At 38.0% G+C, this 25,578-nt stretch overlaps 1 protein-coding gene across 10 annotated transcripts in view; it reads right to left on the bottom strand.

The window, feature by feature from the left end:
- Positions 1-479: 479 nt before the first annotated feature.
- Positions 480-25,578, bottom strand: part of ADGRL3 (adhesion G protein-coupled receptor L3) — a 1,158,007-nt gene continuing 1,132,908 nt past the window's right edge. For 8 of the 10 annotated variants that reach the window (XM_069237928.1, XM_069237906.1, XM_069237923.1 and 5 more), the window contains one exon: positions 480-2,838. In XM_069237928.1, the coding sequence (XP_069094029.1) occupies positions 2,036-2,838 (803 nt within the window). In that variant the 3' untranslated portion in view covers positions 480-2,035. Of the gene's footprint in view, positions 2,839-8,521; positions 8,574-21,981; positions 22,111-25,578 lie in introns of all 10 variants that reach the window. The other 2 variants (XM_069237946.1, XM_069237937.1) reach the window with 2 other exon arrangements.

Here is a 25,578-nt window from a genome sequence, read left to right on the forward strand (position 1 = left end):
CAAAATTCACCAATTGTTCCTCTCTCTTGTTCTCTCGCACTCCCCGCCTAGTTTATCTATCTACTACAGTTATCTCCTTGCTGAAAAAAGAGACAATACTGCAAGCTGGTCTTTGTTAGTGACTTCTGTTTTAAGGAAGTGACACCCTACTACTGGAAGGGGAAATCAATTAAGTCAGGGGCCTCTCTTTTAGGTACTCAGGACTCCAAATACAGACATTTCAGAAAGCCACCTAAAATGGGAAATAAGTATACATGGTTTCTGTGAAATATGTAAATTAGTTTTCGGCATTTACAACTAACATTACTACTTTGAAGACATGTTTCTCTTATTTCTGTGTCAGGTAACATTGTTGGCCATCGCACTGTGCGATACAATAGCCATTCGGTCTGTGACATAACGAAATTCCTTACCTTGGACAAGACACTCAGTGAAGGACAAACAACTGTAAGTTAAAGAAGGAATGAGCAACCATGGTATATATGCAAACATACATATATACATAGAGTACATATGTTCTAGATCGTATTCATTTGTTTATTGGTTGGCAAACAAGTTTCACTTATACAACAAATATTAGTAATGAGGTCATTCAACTTTGAGACCATACAAAAAAGGAATCATAAATTAATTTAAAGAAAATGAAAAAAATATCTTCTTTGCTGCAGATGTACCTCCTGGTAAGTCAACATCGCTAAAAAAAAATGACAAATCTGCCAAATAAGTGAGTTTCCTGTTAGGAAAATAACGAACAGAGGATTTTTGTTTTCACTTCCAAAATATTTGTTTTAATTCTTGCTATATGTAAGTCAAATTTTGTTACCACTGCAGTACAAGTGCCTAGTGCTTTGACCAGCCATGAACACCTTTAACTTCTACAGTCACATGCAGAAGCCCAGCTATTTCTATCGAGTCCTGTTGGCTTCTATAACCGGACCTACTGCCTGGTGAGGGAGAATTGTCTGCCAAATACAGTTCTTATACATCAGTTGTGCACCGTAAACAGAATTTTTTGCACTCTTCTACAAGAGTACTCTTGGCAATACGCCGTCTAGGAGAAAACTATACAGCGTGGTTGGTGGGGGTCGAGAGTTGGAAGGGCGTTATGGGAGGGAGGGGATGAAGCCCGAATTAATTTTTTCTTGTTTCTTTTCAAAACAACTCGTGTCCACGTTACTAGAAAATGATTCATTATAAAGTGATATTTTGCCCAGTAAACCTTCAAGGAAAAATGGCGAAAGAAGGCCTTATGAAAAAACTGGCTCCTACTGGTAGACAAAACTTGCAAGACCAGCACAACAGAAAAAAAGTTCATTTTTTCCACTACATAAACAGGGACGCAAGTTCTGGAGGAACAGAAAGCATACTATATGTGCAATGCTAGTATCTGTACATGACATATAAATTGTTCAGCTGTTTCTGCCATTAGTGTGTTTGATTGATTTATAATCCGTTAATACAGTAAAACATAAAATATGCACTTAGCATGTAACTCTAGAATTGGCTTCCTTTTTACTAGGTCTGTTTGACTGTCCTTTTCCTCTTCAGTCAACTTCCACAGCACGCCATGCTGTGACAGCTCCAGGTGCGAGTAGACCCAAATCCGTGACGCAATGCACCAGACTGTTTTAGCTCTCGTGCGGCACCTTCGTCCTTGCGTGTCCTCGGTACCAGGCCTTTTTTTCATTAAACAGCCTCGGCATTGAAATCAGGTCCTTGTGGCGCAGTAAGAGAGCACCGAGGATTTTTCGACAAACACAGCATAATTAAAGAAGGCCACGAAGAGTGCCGTTTCATATCCATTTCATTAACATAATGAAGTCTCTCTGAGGGACGAGGGGATAAAAGCGCAGGGATAATTCACAGGTAATCTTCTCCACTGGGCTGGCCTAAAAATCCCAATAAAAAAGTCTGACAGTTCTTAGAACAGCATGAGTATACACGAGATTACCACTGCTTATATTAAATCAGAAAAGTAAACCAGGTGTTAGCGTCTTTTGTATAATTATTATTTCTTCTTTTTGTGCCTAATCTTCTATAGGCTAGTGACCAAGTGAGCGGGTCCTTTGGAATTTTCGTCTGGGGGAGTTCCATCTTTGTTTGGTGTCACAATAAAGCCATCACTACTGCCTCGGCCTAGTTGGTAGTAGGTGTGCAGCTGATGGACGTGGTTCCTCGTGCCCAGATTTGGCATACTTTTGTAGTAGACATCATCAGCAGCATCCCCACTTTTGGCAGGAGTGGCTTCTGTTTGGGTGCTGGTGGTAGTGCTTTCCGCGCCAGGCATGCCAGCCAGTGTTGGCATACTGGTGTACAGAGAATCCCTGTTTGGTGACTGAAGGTCTTCAGTGTGCTCGTTTGTTAACAAGGGGAAAAAACTTTCACTGTTCTCCTGTGGGATTCGCCTCCTGGTATAGTGGTGCGGTTGGTGGTTGTCGTTGGAGTAGACGCGTGGTGGAAGCAAGGGGGCATCAGACTCCTCGTGGATTAGTTCCAGGCCCAGGCTTTCATCGTGGTTGAAGGAGGCAGCATCATCAAGAACAATGGCATCATCCTCACTCCCACTGCCGATGTTGTTCACCAGTTTGTTCATTAGGTTCCTGTTCTGCTCACTGGAACGCTCATGGTTGTTCAGGTAGGAAGGGATGTAGTTGGACGTTAGCTCCTTTAGAATTTTTTTTTCTAGGGCAGTCTCAGCATGGTTGTAACCACGATCAATGATCTGCACACAGTCACTCAAGTATTCTCCGCCAGCAATGCTGTAACTGTTGCCGTGGTTACCATTCAGTGGTAGAGTATCCATGACACTTGTATCCCTGGCATTGTTCAGAAGCCCCTCTGAAATACATCAAGAAAGCACCGTGTTACTAAGAACAACAGAATACAGAAAAACTAAAACAACATGTTAACTTCTTCTGAATCACACATGGTACGTGAAATAAAAACGTTATTCGAGAAAGGTGTAAACAAATGTCTGCAACTACATTTGTCAGCTGTGACATTAATAATAATGGTGCTGCGTTTCACTAACACAATATCTAGTATGCACACTTCATAGCATCTGATAATATCACTTCTAAACCTAATCACCAGCTCTATCATTATGTCAATTAACAAGTAGACAATTCTACGTGGAAAGCTCTTGCAGATGAGATATTAGGCATAGCAGGAAGCTGCTGTGTTTTCAGAAGGTCAGAGTGCTCTAGGCAATCCTACTTAAGCATGTAAAGATGTGTACATTTTTACACAACTTCACAATTTCTAGACTGCCTAGCAGACCTTGGGTAATTTAGGGTTCAATATATTCACTTTTGTAACAAATGAGTCAGGCACTTCTTTGGCAAGGTCGGAAATTTCAAATGGTACTGGCACATGTCTTTTAAACATTATTGACAATATGTCTTAAGAATAGAATGTGTTGGCCATTTTAAATCTTTGAAGAGCTTTCCAACTGCAAACAGTGTTTGCAACGTATCTACCACCACCATATACTGCTCCCACTATGCTTAGCATTGAGTCAGGTTCTTTAGCTAAAGTCAAAATGGCTACACAGAGAGCAGCACCAGGTTGCACAAGCTAACAGCCTCTTCATAGCTTAAGAACCAATTCTTAAAGTTATTTGCAAAAATATATTTGTCAAAGTAAAGTCATATTCCCGAATCACAGAATCAGAAATGATGGATTTTTACGGTCACAAATAAAATTTGCTAAAATCTAGTATTATGGGAGGGTTCTCTGGGTGTATCTGGGTGGGTCCATCTGTAATTGTTGATGATTACCCACAAACGTGTACATTTGTTACTGTTCACAAACAATTTCAGGAATGTTTCCCACAGTTTACTCCTATTATTACGGGCAGCAGTAAATGTGTTTCCAGGGTGGGAATGGAGAGAGATGATGGTACAGAGGAATTGATTTCTTCATGGGAAAAATTGTTTTTTTCTGAGGGAAAAACTAAAAGGAAATGCTGCACATGTACATATGTATTCAATTTATGCCTACAGAATTGAACACCGCTTAACAATTAAACATGTGCAAATATTTATTTGATCACACAAGGAAATATAAAACTATCATAGATTTCCTTGACTAGTCATTGATGTTTTGAGAACCTAAAAGGTCAGCAATTTATTACAAACTAAGTAGTAAGAGATCCAAAGCAGATTTTGGCGGAAACAGCTTTTTGTAAATCAGGCCGTCAGGGAATAACATTGAAGATGCAGTTCTGGGATCAATACGTGGGTGTGTGAATGAGAAATCAGGCACACTTATGCTATTGTGTATTTTTCTAGGATGAAGGTCCACAGTGTGTTTTTTGGGGGGAACAAGTTATATATTTTTTCTAAGGAACTTGACTCTTGCAAGCTGATTTACACAAATTAGTTCTAAAAGTATATCTAAACATTAATATAACCTGTAAACTTCTTGTTAATTCCTAACATTGTTGTTTTGCAGAAAGGGAAAAAAAAACATACAGAGATAAGGAACCCAAATCGTGGAAGGGATTACATTTTCTTCACAGTGTCAATGTTAAGTTTACACTCATATGGCAAAAAGATAAAGGTAATGAGGGGTGAGATTTGTGTTACTAACTATAATAAAAAACAGGGAGTTTGATATCTTGCACAGTAATCTTTTGGCTACTCTCAATGAATGAAATCACAATGTCATAGTGAATCTAGCAGTTTTAAATTTAAGTTGCATTTTAAACTGAGCCTAGAATCTGTCCATTGATAGAGGCTCCTGTTGCAAGTAAATGCCAGTGCTTGAGTGCCAGCAGTACCACCCTGTGGAGCTAAGATGACAGAATGAATCCACTGAACAGATCAGTTATACTCCAGTAGAAGAATTGTTTCCCTTCCTCCTAAATACCCTCTTTAACTGTTAACTTTTGGCAACCTCTTTTTCCTAGGCTCAAAGACTATAAGATGAGTTGCTTCAGTACAAAATATTCGTTAAGCCAACAGATGTTTAGGATTTAGACTCCTTTGTACCTAATGACCTCATATTTGAATATGAAAAGCCGACCAGATATAATAATTTGAGCATACTAGAGCCATTGACAAAGGATTGCATTTTGGCAATGAAGGAGGGGTCATTAAACAAATAGGAGCACTGTTACTACGGATGAGCAACATTTACAAATGTTTACAGCCGGTACATTTAAGATCCTATATTTTGTTATCCATACCAAGCATAGAGTACTGGGAGTTACCTCAGTACAGATATTTGGTGAAAATGTTATCCTTCCCCCACAGGAAACCGCTCTTTAACTTGAATTCGGGAGTATTGTTCATGGAGTTATTAGGCACAGCCTACTTCACTAACTCACATCTCTGAAACGACAGCCTGTTTCCGAGAAGGCCAACAACACTGTTTCCTCCAGAAAAACATCAAAGAACAGATGGTCCTACTAGACATAATGTGTAGTAAATTTAGAATGTACAACAAACATATCGCAAATCCTGAAATAATGCTGCCAGATAAATAAGACAAAGATGATTCTCTAGATCCCGTGGCAATCTGACTTTGAGAATGAGGGACAGGCAAGTATGAAATAGTACCTTCCTGATCAGTATACATGTGCTTGGTATAAAAGCTAAACATATCCAGATCAACTATTTAGATGACTGCTTTGCTACCAGTTATGACCCTTGACCAGCCACCGTTCAGCCAGAGTTTGCTTCTGATATTGCAATAAATAAATCTAAGTAGAAAGGTTGTCTTTCAGGCTGAAAATATCTTTCTTAGAAAGCTGCAGGTGTGCATCTTTTGGATATGTAAATTGGCTGGTAGCTATAACATGGGCTTATTAAAATGGCTGTGATGCCTACATCAGGCAACAGGATTGTGTTTTCCATAGCTGTTTAATAGCAGAAGGTGGAACATTTCTAAGAAAGTTTGTTTAAACAGTATTTCTTAAGTGCTTTCAACTAACAATGTAATTTACAGCCAGGGAAACTACAACAATTGTAGCACATGCTTTTGCATCCATTTTAGCACCACTCACTAGTTAGTTGGAAGATACATTTATGTTGATTATGGACACATAACTCAAAAAATGTTATCCTATGCTAACAATAGACACAAATTAACATTTGCATGAATTGATAACCAACAAGATACAGAAAACAAAGGACAATCAGTGGTGTTTATTCAGAGAGATTTTTAACTAGCCACAACCAAATCATATTTGAAAGGAAGTGCATATTGACTAACGTGTTTTGTATCATGACTGGAAAGCCAAAACTTCCCGGCTCGTTGTCTATGACCTAAGCCGATACAACTCTGTAAGTGTATTCTGCCTTTTTTTCTAATTCCAAAAGGATATTCTCTAAAACATCATTAATTCATATCTTAAATTGTACGTTGAATTAGTGTAAAGATCCTGACCATGAAAATGTAAATGCTGCACGTTTAAGGAGACATCATTTACCTTATTTCGTGTGAGAAAGTTGTATATATATATATATCCATATAAATGACTGTGTGCGCCTGTGTATGTGTATGTATATATATATATATATATATATATATATATATATATATATATATATACCTAATGTGAGCAGAAGATTGTCAGTGGAGTCCACCAACACTTTCCTGGGAAAGGGCTCTTATTTTCCTCATCACATATTTCCTTAGAGCAAGAGAGGCAAAAACACAAAAAGAGAAAGAAGGACGAAGTGAAGGACAGAATCAAAAGTCAGCAAGGGAGAAAGCAGGAACTTGCAGAAGTGAGATACAAGGGCCAGGGGTGTCTGGCAGTGGATTAAAGGGGACTGAGGTTTATATCACTGAGGCTCTGATTACAACTAAAGGAATAATCATGTTTGGGTACACCAGAAATAGGATTCCAAATCCGAGTACCTACCCATGTCTTAGTTGCACATTTGCTATTTGTCCATATGCTAACTGTATTCTACATGATGTTTTCCCATACGTATATGGCAGATAAGTCCTTGTGAGAATTTTAATGGCAATGAGGATGAAATTCCAATTTGCATACCTGCCACTTAGTTACATTTAAATAGGCTCTGACCAAGCATGATGGTAGAAAATCTCACTTTATTTGGCATAATAAATGGTGTAATAATAAATGTTACAGGCTCCCAACATGGCTCTCTGAAGAATGTGTGCCACCTCCTCATTCATTGGGGAGTCGTTCTACTGGATTTGCATACAAATACTGTCTTTTGAATATTTTGTGTGTGTAGTTACAGACATGATACACTGGTAGCAATCGTGTGCTTAGAGATTTACCTACTAACTACACAACTTGACTTTTTAAAAGAAACACATGCACTAAATTCATTATTCGTCTGTTAACTCAGCATGTACATTTTCAAATGTTGTTTTTATGTGTAATGCATTGCCTGAAGCAGACAAGTTGAACTGTACCACAATTCGATCTCATGCCAACTAAACATTCTGAAATGTGTTTATGGTATTTAAATGATACGCTTTGTCAATTATGTGGTTATGGTTGTGGACCATTTATCCAGTACAAGCACACATTTAGAAGAGTTAAGGTATATGGCGACCCAAGCAACTTCCAGAGTTATATTTATTTTTATTTTAACTAAGCCCTAAAACTAAAATAATTCTTGTCTGGTGGCTCCAGATGAACACATTTTGATGGAATGTGTGTTCATATTCTGCACAGGATAGTAATGACTCACCATAGGTTAATGATGCAGAAGATATGTCCAATAGGTGGCTGTGTATCTACCCTTTAGATACTTTTCAAATAGTAGGCAACCATTTGTGAAAGTGTTTCTTCTAAGATATAGACTATCAAAAACCTTTACACTAGGTTAGAAATCTTCAGTAGGGTGAATGAACTATGTGACACCAGAGGGTGACAAATCTGAACTTCACAACAATAAAATATATTTCGTTGAAGTGGCCATTGCTATTGTTTCCTACTGGAACCTGATCAGTCAACTGCACATACCAAAATCTCCATGACTGAAAGGCAGCTGTAAGCAGCACACATTTCAAAGACAAAAAAAGCAAAGGGCTTGAAACATTAGAATATTAATATGAGATGATGTCGATCAATCTGATGTCTGGGTGGTTTATGGATGAAGATCCTCTTTGTTGAATTTCTCGCAGCACAGATTCCTGAAGATACTTATCTACATGAAAATAAACTGTGTGAACAGCTTATGACACAGAAACAGGCAATGACATAGAAACAAAGAAAACAGTGATTTGAAATGGGTAAAAAGATAATGAAGTACTTAGCAAATAAATATTTTTGTTCAATTTAAAAACAATTTAACTCACAGACACAAGATAATAAGTACATTTGCTGTTTTGCAACAAAGAAAGAATGAAGCAAGACACAAAGGTTTCTATTTGTAATTTTCAGGGATAATTTTCCTCCAGTAGCCAATGTTTCTCAACAGTCGTGTATTTTATAATTAGTATTCTTTGGTTGCTATATTGTGAGATGAACTGTTTTTAATAGTATGTCCTTAAATGGTAATGCATTAGGTGAACTAAAAAAAATTACATTTGATATGCAATGTTTAGCTTTACTCCCATACTTGTCTCTCTGTAGGGCTCTAAACGACAGCATGAAGAAAAGGAAAGAAAAAACAACAAGTAAGCTTACAGCGACAGTAGAGGAAACGTGAGTATAAAGCAAATTGATGATATGTAGGAAAAAGATTCAACAAAAACACATTCCCTCTGCACAAAATACATGAAATTACATGGCATGAACAAAACTCCATTCAGAAATCCACAGACACAAGCAAAACACATGTTGCATTTTTTGTTAACTGCAGTTTTTATCATTTTCAGTGAGGGCGTCTCTCTTCTTTATTAAAAAAAAATTATTATTTAAAGAGACCATAAACTCAAGTTCTGGCTTATTCTACATGTGGACATTCATCAGAATGAAAGTAGATTAAAATCAACACTTCAGGGGTGCTTACTGTATTTCACCCAAGGAACAATAAAGGTAGTATGATAAGTGATGGATCAGTGTCTTGAGTGACTACTTAATTGAAGTTAGCATAGAAAAGGGCATGTTAGGGCATGCACCACTATACCCAGAACCTTCTAACTTTCTGAAAATAAATCTATAATTTTCAAAAGGGCGAAGATTGGTGCAAGAGTTCACACAATGAGGAGGGTTGTCAGACATAGGTTATGTGATAGTAGCTCTATCTTTGTGCCCCATTTGGCAATAAGACAGAAATAGAGAAGAAACGTATGATATTTTCTAAGATATGGTGCACTTCTGCTCTCTTACTGCACTGGTGCACTTGTGGCAGCCTACATCCATGGCAAGCAACATTGCGGCATGGCGAAAAAATGTCTGCATTGTGGTCAGGATCATTTTTGTTTGTGCAGGAATGGATACCTTCCTGCACAAAACAATCCATAGAGGTGTATTCCTCTTTGTATGGGTTCTGCAGAATACAGCACATATGCAAATAGAAAGTAGTGAGGATAAATATTTATATTTCTCCTCTTAACACCAAAGTCTGGTTGCTGCTCCTTTTCGGCACAAACCCAACTTTATTGACTTTAGTCTTCTGGTGTGCATCAGTACACATGGGTGGTTGCCCAGGAACGCCCATACTCCAACCATGTAACACCTTCCCGAAGCAGGGTAACAAAAGCTGTGTTACTTTGTGGGTGAAAAGTGACGCAAGACAGCACATATTCAGATTTGCATGGTTTTGTTAATGTCACTCAAGCTCTTGCGCTGTCTTCCATCGAATTGTGTGACGCAAAGACAACACAAATGCCTAGTAAGACAAAGTTTACTACTAATAACACATTATATAAAAATGCATAATTGTTGTTCTTGTCATGAGAGCTTGAGTTTGCCCATATACAACAACATGTAATATGCTGTGCTGCAAGGGCTCTATTACAACTATGTTTACAAATGTTTACTAAGGAGAAGAGAAATGGCTTTCTCCTTTTCTCGCTTAGGTGGTCAAAAGAAGCCACACAATTGAGTGCGGACCTATTCTTTTCTCTGCCTATTCCCTCATGAAATATGAGAACTGCTAATTTGATAACTATGTTGCAGTTTACAACAGGTCACGCAGTGAACTCTTTGCTCCACTACTAAATATAACAGCGTATGGATTAGAGAGCATTTACTTGTTTTCAGAGTGTGTAATTCGATTTATTCAGGTGGGGACGGGTTGGGGTTATTGTCCAAAGAAAACTACCACAGTTCTGTTTCCTATGCTATATCATTTACTTCCTTCGTGAGTCCCCATCAGTACATAATGTGAGTGGTCAAACAAATTCACATGATCATTGGCTAACTACACGCAAAGCTACTAAAATGAAAAGACAGGTAGCCTCAAAAACCTACAGTTAACTAAATTACCCTTTTTTACATAAAAAGAATGATACTTTCTAATGAATATGACACACGAATGCTTTGCAGCATGAGCTGCTATTGCATGGTGGGGAGCAAGATTTAATTGAGCTCCTTGTTGTAGCAGACCATATGCTACGCCATAAAAAGGAATCAGACCATTAGAGCACCATCTTTCGCTACCTTTGATGTATAAGGTTTAATTCTGAACCAGAAAGTACTCAGTAAAATGGAGGAAGTGACAGTATTCAAAAGTTGTACTATACAGAAATATGTGTTATATATTTTGTTTGAGAAATAGTGGTTGAAGTTATTGTAATGTGTCACATTAAATCCCACATCTCATGAAACACAGTTTACCACATCAGCTATCCCAACCTCAGGCCTTGATCACTTAGCTTAACTCCTCTGACTGTTGAAATTTTTAAATTAATATAGTTTGCTTAAGACAAAGGACGTTTATGTCAAACTTATATACTGTACATACACAAAGAAGGACATGCACAAACACACAGACACACACAAAAAAACACATTGGCTGTTGCATGTTGACCAACTCTTCTATTCATCTTTGTGGCCAAATATCTGTATTGCTCCATCTACCAATGTCAACTAAGCCTATGCATCTACATGCAAAATATACAGACTACATTAGTCCTTCTACCTTTTGACATATGAAAGTACCCAACAATAGAGTATATTTCACTAAAGGGCTTTTCATAGTAAAACAATATTAGATTACCAGGGCTCAGTGTTTTGTAAGACAAAATACCTCAGAATGCAAACACATACCATGACATTTCCTTACGCTCAAAATTTCTTATATTGTTAGAATAGTGACTAAGAAGCAATGCTTGAAAGCTAGAAATTAAGTATATATATGAAATGGGTAAAGTAAACGTATACACACACACATACATACAGATTACTGCACGCCAACCTACACAACAAAACAAAACCCTAGTTCTTTCCCTTAAAAGTCGACATTTGTCCCTATCCTTGTTTTTATTTGCCTGAAAGGAAGTGATAACCGGGTATATGGAATGCAAACTAGAACTACAAGGCTAAACAGATAGCCAGGGTTTGGGCATCACAGAAGTACATACTACAGGTCGTTTTCTCACCTAGCTATCCATTAAACTACCTATCTAGCCAGAGTAAGTGATGCTCCCTTCTTGCATACTTTTACACTCATGCCCTTTTCTGCATGAACTGCAGAACTCCACAGAATTGTTATTTTTTCATAATCTGTTTGGGGTGCACTATCTTCTTAGGAACCTTACCTTTGCATACACATACTGTTTTTGGAATTATTTTAATTGTGTTTTCCTGTGAATATATATTTAGACTACCAGACAAAATCTAGAAATTATGCTTGGATTGGAGCATCATTTATGATTTTCTCACAAGTTTTTTCTTCAGATGGTAATTTTTGCGAATTGGCTGTCCATCTAATATTCAATTTTTAAAATGGAGATTAAGATAGTTCCTTACAAGTGAACGATAGAGACACACTGGCCAGAAGGGTACTGAAACCAAGCATTGTTAGAGCTACATCAGTTTTTTTTAATTGTTACAGTACTTTCCTTGGTTGGCTACTGTTTGCAAGAACTTCAATAACCAGAACCTGATGCTGACACTAATTCATAAAGTCAGTTTAGCAAACAAAAGAAAAGCAGCACAAACTGATTCTTTCTTTCTTCAATGTCAATGCCATTTCAAATACAATTTTGAGCAGTGGCTACATAACAAAACTTGCAATTCCTACAACACAAAATGGAAAAACATATCTATTGTTAGACCTCAGAATTAATTAATATTAAAATTAACTTTTGGATACCAAAGGCATGCATCTCTGTGTCTCAAACACTGGAAGGCCAACCGTTGTCATTTAATAAGCAGATGGCCTGGTCCATTGCCTTTTAGAAGCCGATTATTTAACACACTGAAGCTGTGCTGGCCAACAATCGTCAGTTTCTGAGGATTGAATCTCTGTAATTTAGGCAAACACCAATAATTGTTTTTGTCTTTAAATGATGATCGTGATTCTGGAAATGAGAAGAATGTGGGTAGTGCTGACCTGACATGCTACATAACTGCTTTTTCTTTAAAATACGTTGTTTCTCCTGGAGACAGAAGAAATCCCAAAATTGAGAAAGAGGTCAGTGTATGCCACTGCATGAGCACAAAGACTAATGAAAGTCTGTAAGAGGTGTGAGGAACCTATGCCTTCTATAATTAACCTTTCTCAGTAAAGCCTGTGATTATTGCTTAGATCAGGATTTGTAATCTAACAATGAGACCCAGTTGACCAAAGAGGTCAGAAAACTGAAACATAAAGTATTTTTTCTGAAAATCTATGAATGTGAAAAAAGACATTGTAGATAACAATTGGAAGTAATTACCAGACCAAGAACCTCATCTCAGGTAAGAGCTAAATAAAATATGTTCTACACCATAGCATGACCTTGTGTGCAAGGACTTGATTGATTGCATTATCTATTCATATTGTTAGGTATGTTGACATGTCCGAGCCCACCTGTAACAAGTAGAGGAGTTCTTTAAGAGAACACCTTCATAGTAGGAGGAGTGTTTTCTCTCTGGGACGTGTAGGGCAGGTTGGGAACAGAAAACACAAACCAAGATATAATGTAGCAGAAGAGTTGGTTAAATACTACTGGAAAAATTTACTAGAAACCATGTAATACAACCATTCGTTTACAGATTTTACTGTTTAAGTGTACTATTTGAGGCACAAGGAACTAATTTAGAAGTGGCCAAGTAGGAAAGTGTGGAAATGTCTTCCTAAGGGTCAATTTTTGCTAGTCGTAGGTCACCAGGAATATTCAAATCCATAACATTATATATGCAAAATATGTACAAGGTTGAAATAGCCACATGGTAAATCTATGGAAACGTAAATTCTCTAAAAATAACAATGAAGGAAACATTTCCCTACATCCCTATGAAATACAGTGTTGGTCTCCGACCTATTCTCATTTTGGAAAAAATAATTACTCTTGATCTTGCCAGAACTAAATATACAAGCGTTTTCTCTGTAGTGCTAAAAATTGCAAAGTGTGCATGAATTCTCACAAAATTATAAGAGAGTGGGTGTTCACCTACATTCACATTGCAGCCATAAGCAACTCTATTCCAAGCCAAGCTGTTACACAACCTAGGGAATCCATAAACCCCACTCTTACAGCACACAGCAAGGATACTAACCAACACACCTCAACTGTCCCAAGAAAAAAACAGAGCCATCTGAAATCGTTTAAGATCTCTGTCTGAGAAGGAGGTTCATAAAATCATTCAGGCAATGAAGCCTACCACACATTTCAACCACCTACAGAAAGTGATCCACCAATCCGTCACTCCCTTATGGACGAAAATTGTAAACACATCTCTGCAACAAGGATCCCTCCCAGAATGCCTGACGATGGGCCAAGTATCTCCCCTACTTAGAAAATGGGCACTCCGACCACTATCTAGTCTGCCTTTCCCAGCTCAATTGGTAGAAAAATGGGCCCACGATCAGCTATCCGATCACTTCAAGAAGTAGGCAAACACCAATGAGGTTAAAGGCCTGAGCACAATACCAAGGTTGACATTCTAAACATCCTAATACCCTTCAGATTTATCAGTGGTGTTAAACACGGCCAGCCACAAACACCTCAGAGAAACTCTTGAATTCAGGATGCTCCTCCCAGGCGCTGTCCTTAACAGGTTCACTTCCTTCTTGCAGAACTGACAAAAGAGTCAAAATAGCCACCACCCTATTTGATTTAACAGACATCCACAGGTGCGTTCCACAAGGAGCTACATTTTCACCAGCGCTTTTCAATCTATACATGGAACCACTCACTGAAATCCTTAAGCAATTGAAAATCTCATACCACATGTATGCTGATGAAACTCAGCTCTACATCAAACTCTCCTCTCCAGAGGATATCGAGAGTCTGGATGACACCCTGAAGAAAACACAGGACTGGCTGGCGCACAACCATCTAAAACTATATCCCCTGAAAACGGAATTCATTCTTTTCTCCCTACCCCTTAGGTCCCAATAACTGAAACCCTAGCATTTTAACATCAAATTATTAAACTGCACACAAACCAAGTGTGGCTCTGTAAAATCACTAGGCCTCACACTAGACTCAAATCTAAACATGCAAGCTCACATATAAGCTGCGACCAGAAGCACTGACCTACATCTGCACTTGCTAAGACAACTAAAACCCTTCATACCGTGAGGAGACCTCAAAACAGCAGTTAAATCTCTAGTGCTCTCTAGACTCGATTATGGGTTGCCACAATCATCGGTCTACCTAAAGCCAGCCTAGCCCTGAGAAAGCGACTATAAATGCAGCAGCATGACTTTTAACAGACACATATCATTATGATCTCATTTCCACATCAGTCAGAGCCTTCAAACTGGCTCCCAGTTGAAACTAGGATCCAAGTGAAGGTTGCCTGCATAATACACAAAGCCCTACATAATTCTGGTCCTAAATACTTGGCAAATAGGATCAAGCTATGAGGAGGTGGAAGGGATACTAGAAGTGCTAAATCCCTCATACTAGAACCACTTTGATTCATAAAAAGGGAAACTTACGACTGCACTTTTGCCCCAAAAATATGGGTCTCTACCAACCTCATCGAGAGCAATTACCCAATCAATTCAAGCTTTTCAAGAAAGAAGTTGAAGCAGCACTACTAGCAAACCATGTGGTATAAGAGAACTACTTTGAACTACTAGAAAAACATGTGTCATAAGAGAACTAATAGGAAACTATCATTTCACCCTATTTGATATTGCATCCTATTGTGCTATATATTGTTCATCAAATTGTAGGTACAGATTATCTTAGGTTATAGGTGTTCTTACTGCACTGCAACCCTTATCAGCTCTCTCTTTGTACATCGTACTGATACCATGATGGTCATGTTCACGCTTTATAAAACACAATATTTAAATAAAAACTAAAAACATGTGGACCAACCACGAAATGCTCACATAAGAGCAACACTACCACACAAGCCAATAGTAAAATATCACCATAATGGCAAAGCTTTCACCTATAATTAAGCTTTTATCCCAATGCATCAAACATTCAGCCAAAAATGAGTGGCAGCATTTGCCGTTTTAGTAGTAAAAACGTGAACGTTTTAAAGGGTTTAGAATCATTAGCTCAATCTTCACCATCACAATATTAGCAAATGGTTTGCTCATTCTGTGTTGGGAATGCTTATTTGGATATGAAAGAACAAAAACATGAGTAGCTTTCTCATAGCAACTCTGGCAATGTTGCAGTGATTACAGCACAGTCCAAACAATATTACTTATTTCAGGTGTCTCAAATAAGTCAATTATGAGTTTCAGTAGCTTGTGGGCTGCCTCTGAGTAGCTCACACATGATAATGCCTATCATCTGGTTTGATAATACTCAGCTGCCCACAAGCTAAGTGGCACTCTGAAATACTGTACCCTTTTTGGTAAGGACCTGGAAGCCGATGGTGCAAGGTGAAGCGCCCTACTCCTTTCTGAAAAAATGTTTTCTTTTTTTTCTCACTTGTTTCTTTCTCTCCTTTTTTCTATCTTCTCATTACATCTGCCTTTCTATTTTGCCTTTCCTTATAATCTACCCTTTCTTGATTTTTTTCCATATCGTTCCTGCTTGCTCTCCTTTGTCCTTTCTTTTTTCCTTTCCTTTGTCATCCTCTGTATTTCTTGTTTGCTGTATCTTTATCAACATTTATCATTTTATCTCAATTCTTTTTTGCTTACTTTCCTCTTTTTTCTTCTCTTCTTTCCCTCTTTTTCTTCTCCTTTCTTTTAACTAATTCCTTCTTTTCCTTTTCTTTTTTTCTCCTTCCCATCTTTATGTGCTTCTTCCTTCATTTCTTTTTCCCTTCATACATCTATTGTTTTCTCTCCTTCCTTCTATCCTTTGAACATTTCTCTACTTCTTTTTTTCCATACTTGTTTCTCGACCTTCCTTCTTGCTCTCCTTTCTTCATGCTTGGCTTCTTTCCCTGCAACTTCCCCTTTTTTCTCTACCCGCCATCCTTTCTGTTTTGCTTGATCAAGTACTACCTGTACTTTTCTTTTCCCACTTTATTCCTCTATTTCCTTCTCTTTCCCAAACCTTCTGTGGTTTGTTATCTTGTTTCTTCTTCTCTTACTTTTACTCCTTTGTATTCCTTCCATTCTCTTTTTTCACTTTTCCTTTATCTTGCTTTCTCTTTATTTTAGCTTTGATTCAGTCTTGCACTTCCGTCTTTGTTTTTCTTTCTTTTGTCCTCTTTCTTAATTTATTCATTTCTCTGTTCCTTTGTCTTTTATTTTCTGTGTTTTTCCTTCATCCCCTTTCTTTCTTTGCTTTTTCTGCTTATATTCTGTTTCCTTCTCTCCTTTGTTTCAAACTGCCTTTTCTTGTCGGCTTCTTCTTATTATTTTTTTAATATCTTTCTCTGATGTCTTTTTTCTCTTGTTTACTCTGTTTTCCCCATCTCTCTCTCCCTCTGTTCCTGTTTCTCTTTTCCTCGCTTTCTCTGTTTTCCTTTCAAACCCCTATATTATTAGACAGTAGCTCAGACAGATTTCCATGAGAAAAGTATTGGAAAAGTTGGAGACCTCTGACTTACATGTTGTTTGTTTCTCTCGACATTAGTGCTATAGGCTCTTTCAATATGTTAACCAACGTATGCAATGGACTTTTAATACATGTATAATAACTGGTAGTACAGCTTTTATTATATGCACAATTTCTGACATAAGAGCATGCTGCTATAGGAGACATAGGAGATTTCTTGCTTGTAATAATTGCTAAAAAGCTCATAGTACAGTCATCTTGCTTGCTTGACGGCTGCAGAAGTAAGGACTCCCAAATAGTGCCCTTTGCAGCCAAATCCTTGAAAAGAGGGAACCCTATGTGGCATAAGACAGAGAAAGAATGTATCAGACACGTTTACGAGTTTCTGCCCAGGCCATGATGCTCAGCCTCTTAAGTGTCAGAACCCCATGTATTTCACAATCTACCAAGCCCCATGCCCTCTATCAGGTGATAGGAGAGACTGTGCACACTGGTACCTACCTGCTCAAGCCATCTCTCGCTGAATCTCCCAAAAACAAGAGAGGCCGAGGGCAGGATGATGAAACTATAAAATGACAATACCGTGCGGCTTCATGTTGTTGGTTGCCTTGAATGCATAATATGGTATGTATGCTTCTTTTCTTGAAATAGGTGAACTTTCCTAGCCACTATTTCAAAACAATCTGCTTCCATTGCATTTTAGGAGTATCCCCGGCAATACTGAAATTGTCATTTCCCTTTTAAATTTAGCAAAATCGTGTATTGTTCTTGCCTTCATTTAACATATTATACTGTGCTACAGGAAGAACGAAACTGCGAATGGAATGGTGGGGTACCCCAAAATAAGGGAAGTGGAGTACCCCAAAATAAGGGAAGTGGTAGAATAAAAGATGAAAAAAACATAAACAATGAAGAAGAAATGAGGGACAGAGGCATAGGGAAGAAGGAGTAAATGTGCAGTAAATAAGAGTGTATATGCTTGAGCTACAATTTTAATTAGGATTTCTGCAGAATTGTAGCGATAAATAAAAAAGCTTGTAAGTTAGGTTCAGGAAACAAAAACGCATGTATGTAGGTTTTTTTTATGGCACACTGTAAGCAAAGTGCATGGCTACCGCTCTGAGGGAGGAAAGGGTGTTTACTCTTTTTCTGAATGTGAGACAGCCTTCAGTACCTATACTCCAAGTTAGCAAGAGGGAGAAATGTTGCAAAAATAAAGGATCATTTAGACAAAAGGGACAGCTGTGGCAGGCAGTGTAGAAGATTTTAAACTGAGGAACTGTAATGGAAAATTGTGGACGTATATGGTGTATCATGCAGGACTGAGAATATGTGTAGGAATCTGTTTGAGTATTATGATAAGGTGCGAGCCTATGGATAACATTTTCAGAAGCTCAAACACCCAGTATTCCTGTTGATAGCTCCTTAAGATTTGATTTCTCTGAAGCTAATTGGAAAAGCTCCTAAGGATTAGCAGGGTGTTCTTAGCTAAGGCAGGGAAAAATGTTAGTCTAGAACAGTTCAATTAATACCTATTGGCCTAGTAGTAAAATGTTAGCATATTTTCAACCAATAGAAATGTTCACAGTGGAACTAATATTTGGATCTTTTTCTATTCAAAGCCTTGAAAGTACTCTTTACACAGAAACTGTTTTTGTACTTTTACATGCTACATTGATACAAAAGTTCTAATTTGCTTCACCTTTTTTTAAAATGTTTTCTTGACATGGTATACTTTGAGTGTATTCACCACAAACTGCATAAAATATCAAATATATACACCTTTGTGTTTATTTTCTCTAGGTGCAGGTATTCAGCAATCTCAAAATGCATCTGGACTATATGCCCTCATGTCAAAAGAATGCACATTTCCAAGCCTTGGTGTTTCTTTTACACATTACTTGTTCATATTTTCTAGTCCTAGGAACTCAATCGGCCTAAACGGAGACTACCTGTTCCAGAACGCTTAAAAGGGTAAAATTAAAGGCATAGACTGAAAATGATTTGTTCTGGTAACCCTGCTTAGAACTGTGCAAAAATCCTGCTTTGGGTACTTTGGCAGTTCGGCATGGATACACACAAATCCATGCAGAGCTACCAAATTGTATACCAAATTTAATAGAGGATGTTTTCCGAAGGATTTGGAGTGTGGCATGGAATATCGTTTTAGCATGATGCACAGTGGCTTTACACTTTTATACAATAAAGCATTCTAGAAGCTAGTGTTGTCGGTCGCCTCAAAGCATTGTAATCCTAAAGTCACTCTTGTTTGACCTAAACCCCCTCTGCCCTCTAATCATTAAACATTTGGCAGTCTCTTCACATGTCTGCACATCTCTATCATATATGACCACCAGTGTTTTCTCACATTTCTTAATCTTTCAAGTCTGTTTTTTTACTAACACCACAGGAAAAAGAGGACTCCAATAATATTTTATCCAGCTAGCATCCTTGCCCTTTTCTCGTCTGTCAGAAATCTTGGAACAATATATGACACAAAGCTGAATCTACACTCCTTCCTTCACTTCCATCAGGGCTACTATAACTAGATATCAGCAGCTCTATATCAGTTCCACCTCCTATTCCTAAGGAACTACCTTACAAATGTTTGAACATACTGTTATGGACTACTGTAACAGTCTATCTGTAGCACATTGCCATAAACTCCAAAATGCCCAAGTTTGTGTGGCCATAGGAAAACATCTTCCTTTGTTTGTCAGTCTCTGTAATAGCTTGCTATCTAACATCAGGAATACCACTATAATTAGCCAATTTAAATTGCAAATTATATCACATGATAATTACAGATATGCGCTTGATGAAAACAACATTTAGATCTGGTGTCCATAGTGTGCACTATGTGTTTGTCTCTATTTGAGTTGAATATTATTCTCTAGAATTATAGCTGGAACATTGAATAACTGGGATGATCTTAATCAAGGGGTTCGGAGTGGCATCTAATAGACAACAAGAGTGAAGCTTGAGGTGTCTATGGTCTTACTTAGAACCATGTCTTGAAAGTATCCTTGTTACTCATTTTAACCCATCTAAACGTTTTTGTTTTGTATGGCCATCAAAAGCTTCTACTTCTGCTTCCACCTGCTAAGCAGAGTAGCAATAGGAAAGATATACATAACATAACGTCTCCTCCCTACCTTAAATATGAACAAAATAACACTTAGTCCCTCCCACACTCCCGACCACCCTCTGTGCCTTTCCTCCTCCCGTCCCAAAGCTCCGCTCTTTGCTCTCAATCAGACAGCCCTATCAGAGCAGCCTGGAATTACTTTATGACATGACAACAGTGGGCACCAGAGTCTATTTTCCATTAACGCTAAGTCACTGCAGCAAATACCTACATTTAGAACTTGGCATTCAAGCTAGTGGCACTCAGTGAGAGCCACACAAGAAGTAGTTATTCATTTTGCAAGCCACGTGCTCTTCATCCTTTTAGTTGCAAGACACCTACCTCCATGAGGAAGAGACTGGTTGGGTTTTCACCAGCAGCACTTCAGGTTCCTCACCAGGATCTTCGATCAGTTCATAATTTATCCCTTATTATGATAATCTATTTTAGCACTAACTTTTTTGACTTCTGCACTCTGCCAATCCTAGCCTATTTACTTTTCCCAAAACCCTCATGTGCACAATCTCACAATTACCAATTCTATCTTCTCACTCAGTTTCAATGTGTCGTCTTTTCAAACTCAGTTCTGTACACCCTCTTGTTGTTTTTAACATAGATTTCTAAATGTACTCAACCTTGTACGATGTCTGCACGACAAACCTACATAAATACTATCCCTTTTCCTTACTCGTTCCCCCATCAATGTCCCCAAAAGGAGTTACTTTATAATGATTAATAAAAGGAACATATGGTTCACATTAAAGTAAGTGCTGGATGTGCTATCCTGGTATACTCACACAACTCACTATTTTCATGACCTGTCACTCTATGACGTTGTGTAATCAAAAAGCAAATCATACCCTGAATTGCCATGGTTTACTATGGGCATAAACCATAGAAATGCTCTTGTCCTCTATACAAAACAAACTAAATACAAAAATACCAATAGAAAGGAAAGCGCCATCATGGAAGCATGGCAGTCTCTTTGCACGAGTTCCTATAGTTTCTTTCTGAAGAGAATCACAAGTCAAACACTAACCAGTAAATCAGACGAGTTTCTAGCTTTAACTTTGAAAGCAGTTACATAACCCACTGAAGAAGCACAAAAAGCACAGTCCCAAAAAAGTATAATGCATTTTCGGAGGCACACTTGTCATGAAGTTATCTTAAAACTGCAAGAAGTACGTATCATTCGACCCAGTGAAGGTGTAGCCAAGCAAAGTGTAGCAAAAATACTATCTCATTTGATATTTATTTGTGTTAAAAATCAGTAACACCTTTAATGTGGTGTATTTCATTATTATCATATATAAATCGCCATAGATCAGAGACTGTAAAACCGAATGGGCATGTCAGTAACAGGTTAACTTCACTGGTATGCGGATTTTTCAGAACAGTACGACTTTTGCCATACATACGTTTTAAACTACTTATTCACCTTCCTTTTAGGCTGATTGTGGGAATTTAGACATGTAGCTAATATAATGCTAAACAACCAAAATAACAATAAACTATGTGTAGACTTCCTATTTACATGACTTACCTTTAACTGCAGGGGTACAGGATTACACTGGTTAAGGCCTTGAACTGTAAACACTTCAACAAACACAAGCACATACTCACAACAAAGAAGTAAGCAAATACAACACACACAACGATCAACATCAAAGAACAAAACATCTAGATGGATGTTGGGGAGGGCTCTATTAAATTTAGGTCACTAATCATTATGATGAAGAGGGGAAGAACCGCTGGTAAAAAAATACTAAATACTAAAATGAGATGGCAGGGGTAGGCAAAAGTGAGATCCTTCTGCCAAGTAAAATAAAAAATATGCCTATGTCATAGCGAAGAAATGGGACTTAAATTGAAAAAAATGAAGAAGTCCAGCACACCTTGTGTATTGTACATGCTGACAGAAGGGTTGTTATACACCGCCGATTCCCCGAGCAAAGTGTTATAAGGATTGTTAGTGCCATGAGGACGAAGCAGTGCATTGGTTATTAGATGGTTAGCCATGGCTCCTGGAGCAGCCCGATAGAAAGACAAAAAACAAACAAAAAAGGTCAATCAGGCAAATGTGGTAAAAGGAAATAAACATCAGAGTGACAATAGTAGAAACAGTCAAATTTAGAAGAGAATCGCTAATTAATCTTGAAAATTAGAGGCCACCAGTGCAGGGACGTTTCTCAAGAAAGTGCATAGACAGGTTAAATGGAGTGAAACTGGCACCAAAAACAGCACCAGGGTCACACTGGTTTTCTATATTATCCAGAAAGCAGGGGGAAAAGGAAACCGGCATGCATCTTACTGGAAAAAAAAACAATGGAACAAAAAGAACTGCTTGACAATCAATTTACGACTCAAATAGGATAAATTTACCTTTATTGACTCCGGCTCTCCTAGATCTACACCCTACTGGTTATCAACCACTGGAAGGCATGTCACATTGTGGAGGGACAAGAAATCACATATTCACATGGAAACTGCTCAGATATTAAGAAGTGCATGCCAAGTATTGTTATTATTAATCATTGTCAGAAGATGATATGACTTGGAACAGAACGAAGGCACTGCTACAGCGCAATCCGATAATGCATTGGGAACACACTGAAATATGGTCTCCTCTTACCCACAATAAATAATATGTATACCTCAAAAATTACCCCAAAGATAAAAAATATAAATGTGCAACTTTTGGAAACCGAATCTCACGGGAATTAATATATGCCCAAGTACTAACTTATGCATATGTATAATGTTTGTTTATTTATTTGCTTATTTTGTTTTTGAATTTTTATAAGCACTACACACCACCTGTTGGTAGTCTTTGAGAACTACAGATCATCCATTGGTCCGTTGAACAGTTGATGAAATATAAAAATACAAAATAGTCACTGGTTGTGTATGCTGAAAAACGATGGGAAAGCTTTGGAAGAAATATTAAGCTGAATAAACTAGACTGAAGTGAGAGCTGCTTTTAAGCATCTAATCAACAGCCCTACGTCGAAGCAAGACAGCTTGAATGGTGCACTAGTATAGGGTTGCCATATGTATGACCGAATAGATGGGTTTTTAGAGTTTTTCTAAATCTGAGAAAAATAATTTCACATCTAAGGGACAATGTTAGGCAGTTCAACAGAGAAGATTCTTAATCATTGTAGACGTAAGTCTAACAAGTGTTTTCTAGACACAATAAGATGAATACATTTTACATCTTAATACTCCAGCCTCTCTATATTCTTTTAAAGCACCCAAAATGCAGAGGCAGTGAATTCTAGCCCATATGTACTTTTAACCTCTTGGAGAAATGTTCTTTCTTGGAGAAATAACAACCACCAGATGCATTTACTGGTGTCATGCTATGCATCAGAACATGTTCCTTCTGCAGTGTGTGGTGGCCACAATCGAACTTCATTCCAAATGTGTCTCCTGAAAGATGAAATATGTTTGCTCATCTTTCACCTACATCCCCAAACCTCTATTACAGAGAAATCTTTCATTTTCTGGCTGTATATCCATTTTTAATGGAAATGATTGCATGCAAGGTTGTTTGTCACCTATGGTGGGGTGAAGGTAGAAAATGCTGTGTTCAAGGCAACCATCAGCACTTCTATATGATGCCTCTTCTTAACCCTAATCATATATAAGGTATACCCTGTCAATGCTATGATAACACCAATTGCATTCAGCAGACATGTGCTTATAGAAGATCTTGACCGAAACAGCTTTGCAGACCATCAACCTTTATTATTCCAGTACTAAGCCCCTGATGAGATCCTTGGTTTGGTCATCAAGTCTTCCTGAATAAATCTGATTAGATGCTTGACCATTCAATGATTCCCCCACTCACCTTCTATTTTGTTCTATAATATTTCAGAGAAGCAGGGAAACGAAGAGGTTCAGAAGGAAGGAGTAAGGTAAATATAAACTTTTTGGATTTTAGTATTCTCCTAGTACAAACGATGGCCCATTAGTCCATCTTCCTTGGTCTTAGAACTCAATGACCGACTTTTAAGTGGTAAAGGTCCACAAAGGGAGAGCTGTGGATTTGTGATGTTTGACTTGTGCACAGGTGCTTGCAGGATGCAAATAGCTTTGGTGATGGCTATAAGGAACAGTTTGCAATCCCGCCATTACTTCAAATTGTTGGAAATATGAAAGAACCAGAGAGTAACCGTTTGTACAAATATGACTAGAAAATAAATAAATGGCATATGTATTTTTCAATATATTCCAGTTTGTCAAGTAGTATTCAAGTAAATACAGTATTTGTGTTCACACGTCATATGGCTTAAGAATTCCCTACTGAGATTTCAAACATTAGTAGAAACTGAGTATCTTGCCCAGCATCACACACAGTTCTTCTTCATTAGGGGACAGTTTCGTTTTGTTGCAGTGCAGCAAGGCCTCAGTAGTGTAACATGGAATATCTAAGAAAAGTGGAGGCCACCAGATTAGGGAGACAGTGTGATGTTGATCCGGCAATTCTTACTCATGTTGGATTGTCAAGATGTCAATAATATTATAGTCATAATGTACATTATGGTTCTATGGACAAGTTGTCATTATCCAGTCTTGAAAAGCCCAAAGTCACTGACAGCAGTCAGCATGCATTTATTCCCTGCTCATAAAAATAAGTGGTCCAGCTAGTTGAATAGTCTATTGTTAGAAATCTGCTTTGAATCATAAATCTAGCAGTCACAAAGATTTAAAATCCAATATTTTATTTGAACTGCACCGCGTCCTAATTCACAAAGAAAAAGAGATGACGTTCATGCCACATAATACTTTTTATACATGTTTTTAAGAGAGGCACTCTCTGTTCTACTCGTCTTTCCCTTTCTAAAAGCTATTGAGTAAAATCGAGAGTCAAGACTGTATCCCAGCTTTAAAGGCTCCAACTTACCATACCTTAAGTTAGTGCATTCTCCCTGGATCACTAATATGAAATAAGTTGGCTGGGTCTTAAGACACTTGTTGTGTGTAGTTTCCATTGGAAGCAATGCCCTTGAACTAAGGGTCTGGGACTTTGCTATTCGCTGCTCTGATATAAAGCAATGAAAATCAGAAACTATTTTTAACATCTTTTATGTTACAACAAGGAAATGGCATGTCTCAGGTCTTTTCCCAGTCCATCCAGATCCTACTCAAAGACCTGTGCCAAGTGGTAAACGTAAAGGATTTAGAACCACTGCCTAGCTGGATTACCAGAACGTGGTGGTTGAATGGAACGTGATAAACTGCTGTCTGCTCCTCCTTTCTTTGCCCACCTTTTGCTGCCACAAGCAATTGCCTCACTTGCCTACTGATTGATAGTGCAGGGCTCCTTCAAACAATGCATAATTTGCCACAGCCACTGCCAGCATGATACATGCTCTATTCTAATTCTGGGTTAAAACAGAAAGTAAAGGGGAAGAAGGGAAAGATATTTTTGCAATATCTGGGAAAAGGAGAGGATACAGAGATAGACGGGAGAGGGTGGTCAGGTG

Source organism: Pleurodeles waltl, chromosome 1_2 (genome assembly GCF_031143425.1).
Source record: "Pleurodeles waltl isolate 20211129_DDA chromosome 1_2, aPleWal1.hap1.20221129, whole genome shotgun sequence".
NCBI classification, from domain to species: Eukaryota; Metazoa; Chordata; class Amphibia; order Caudata; family Salamandridae; genus Pleurodeles; species Pleurodeles waltl.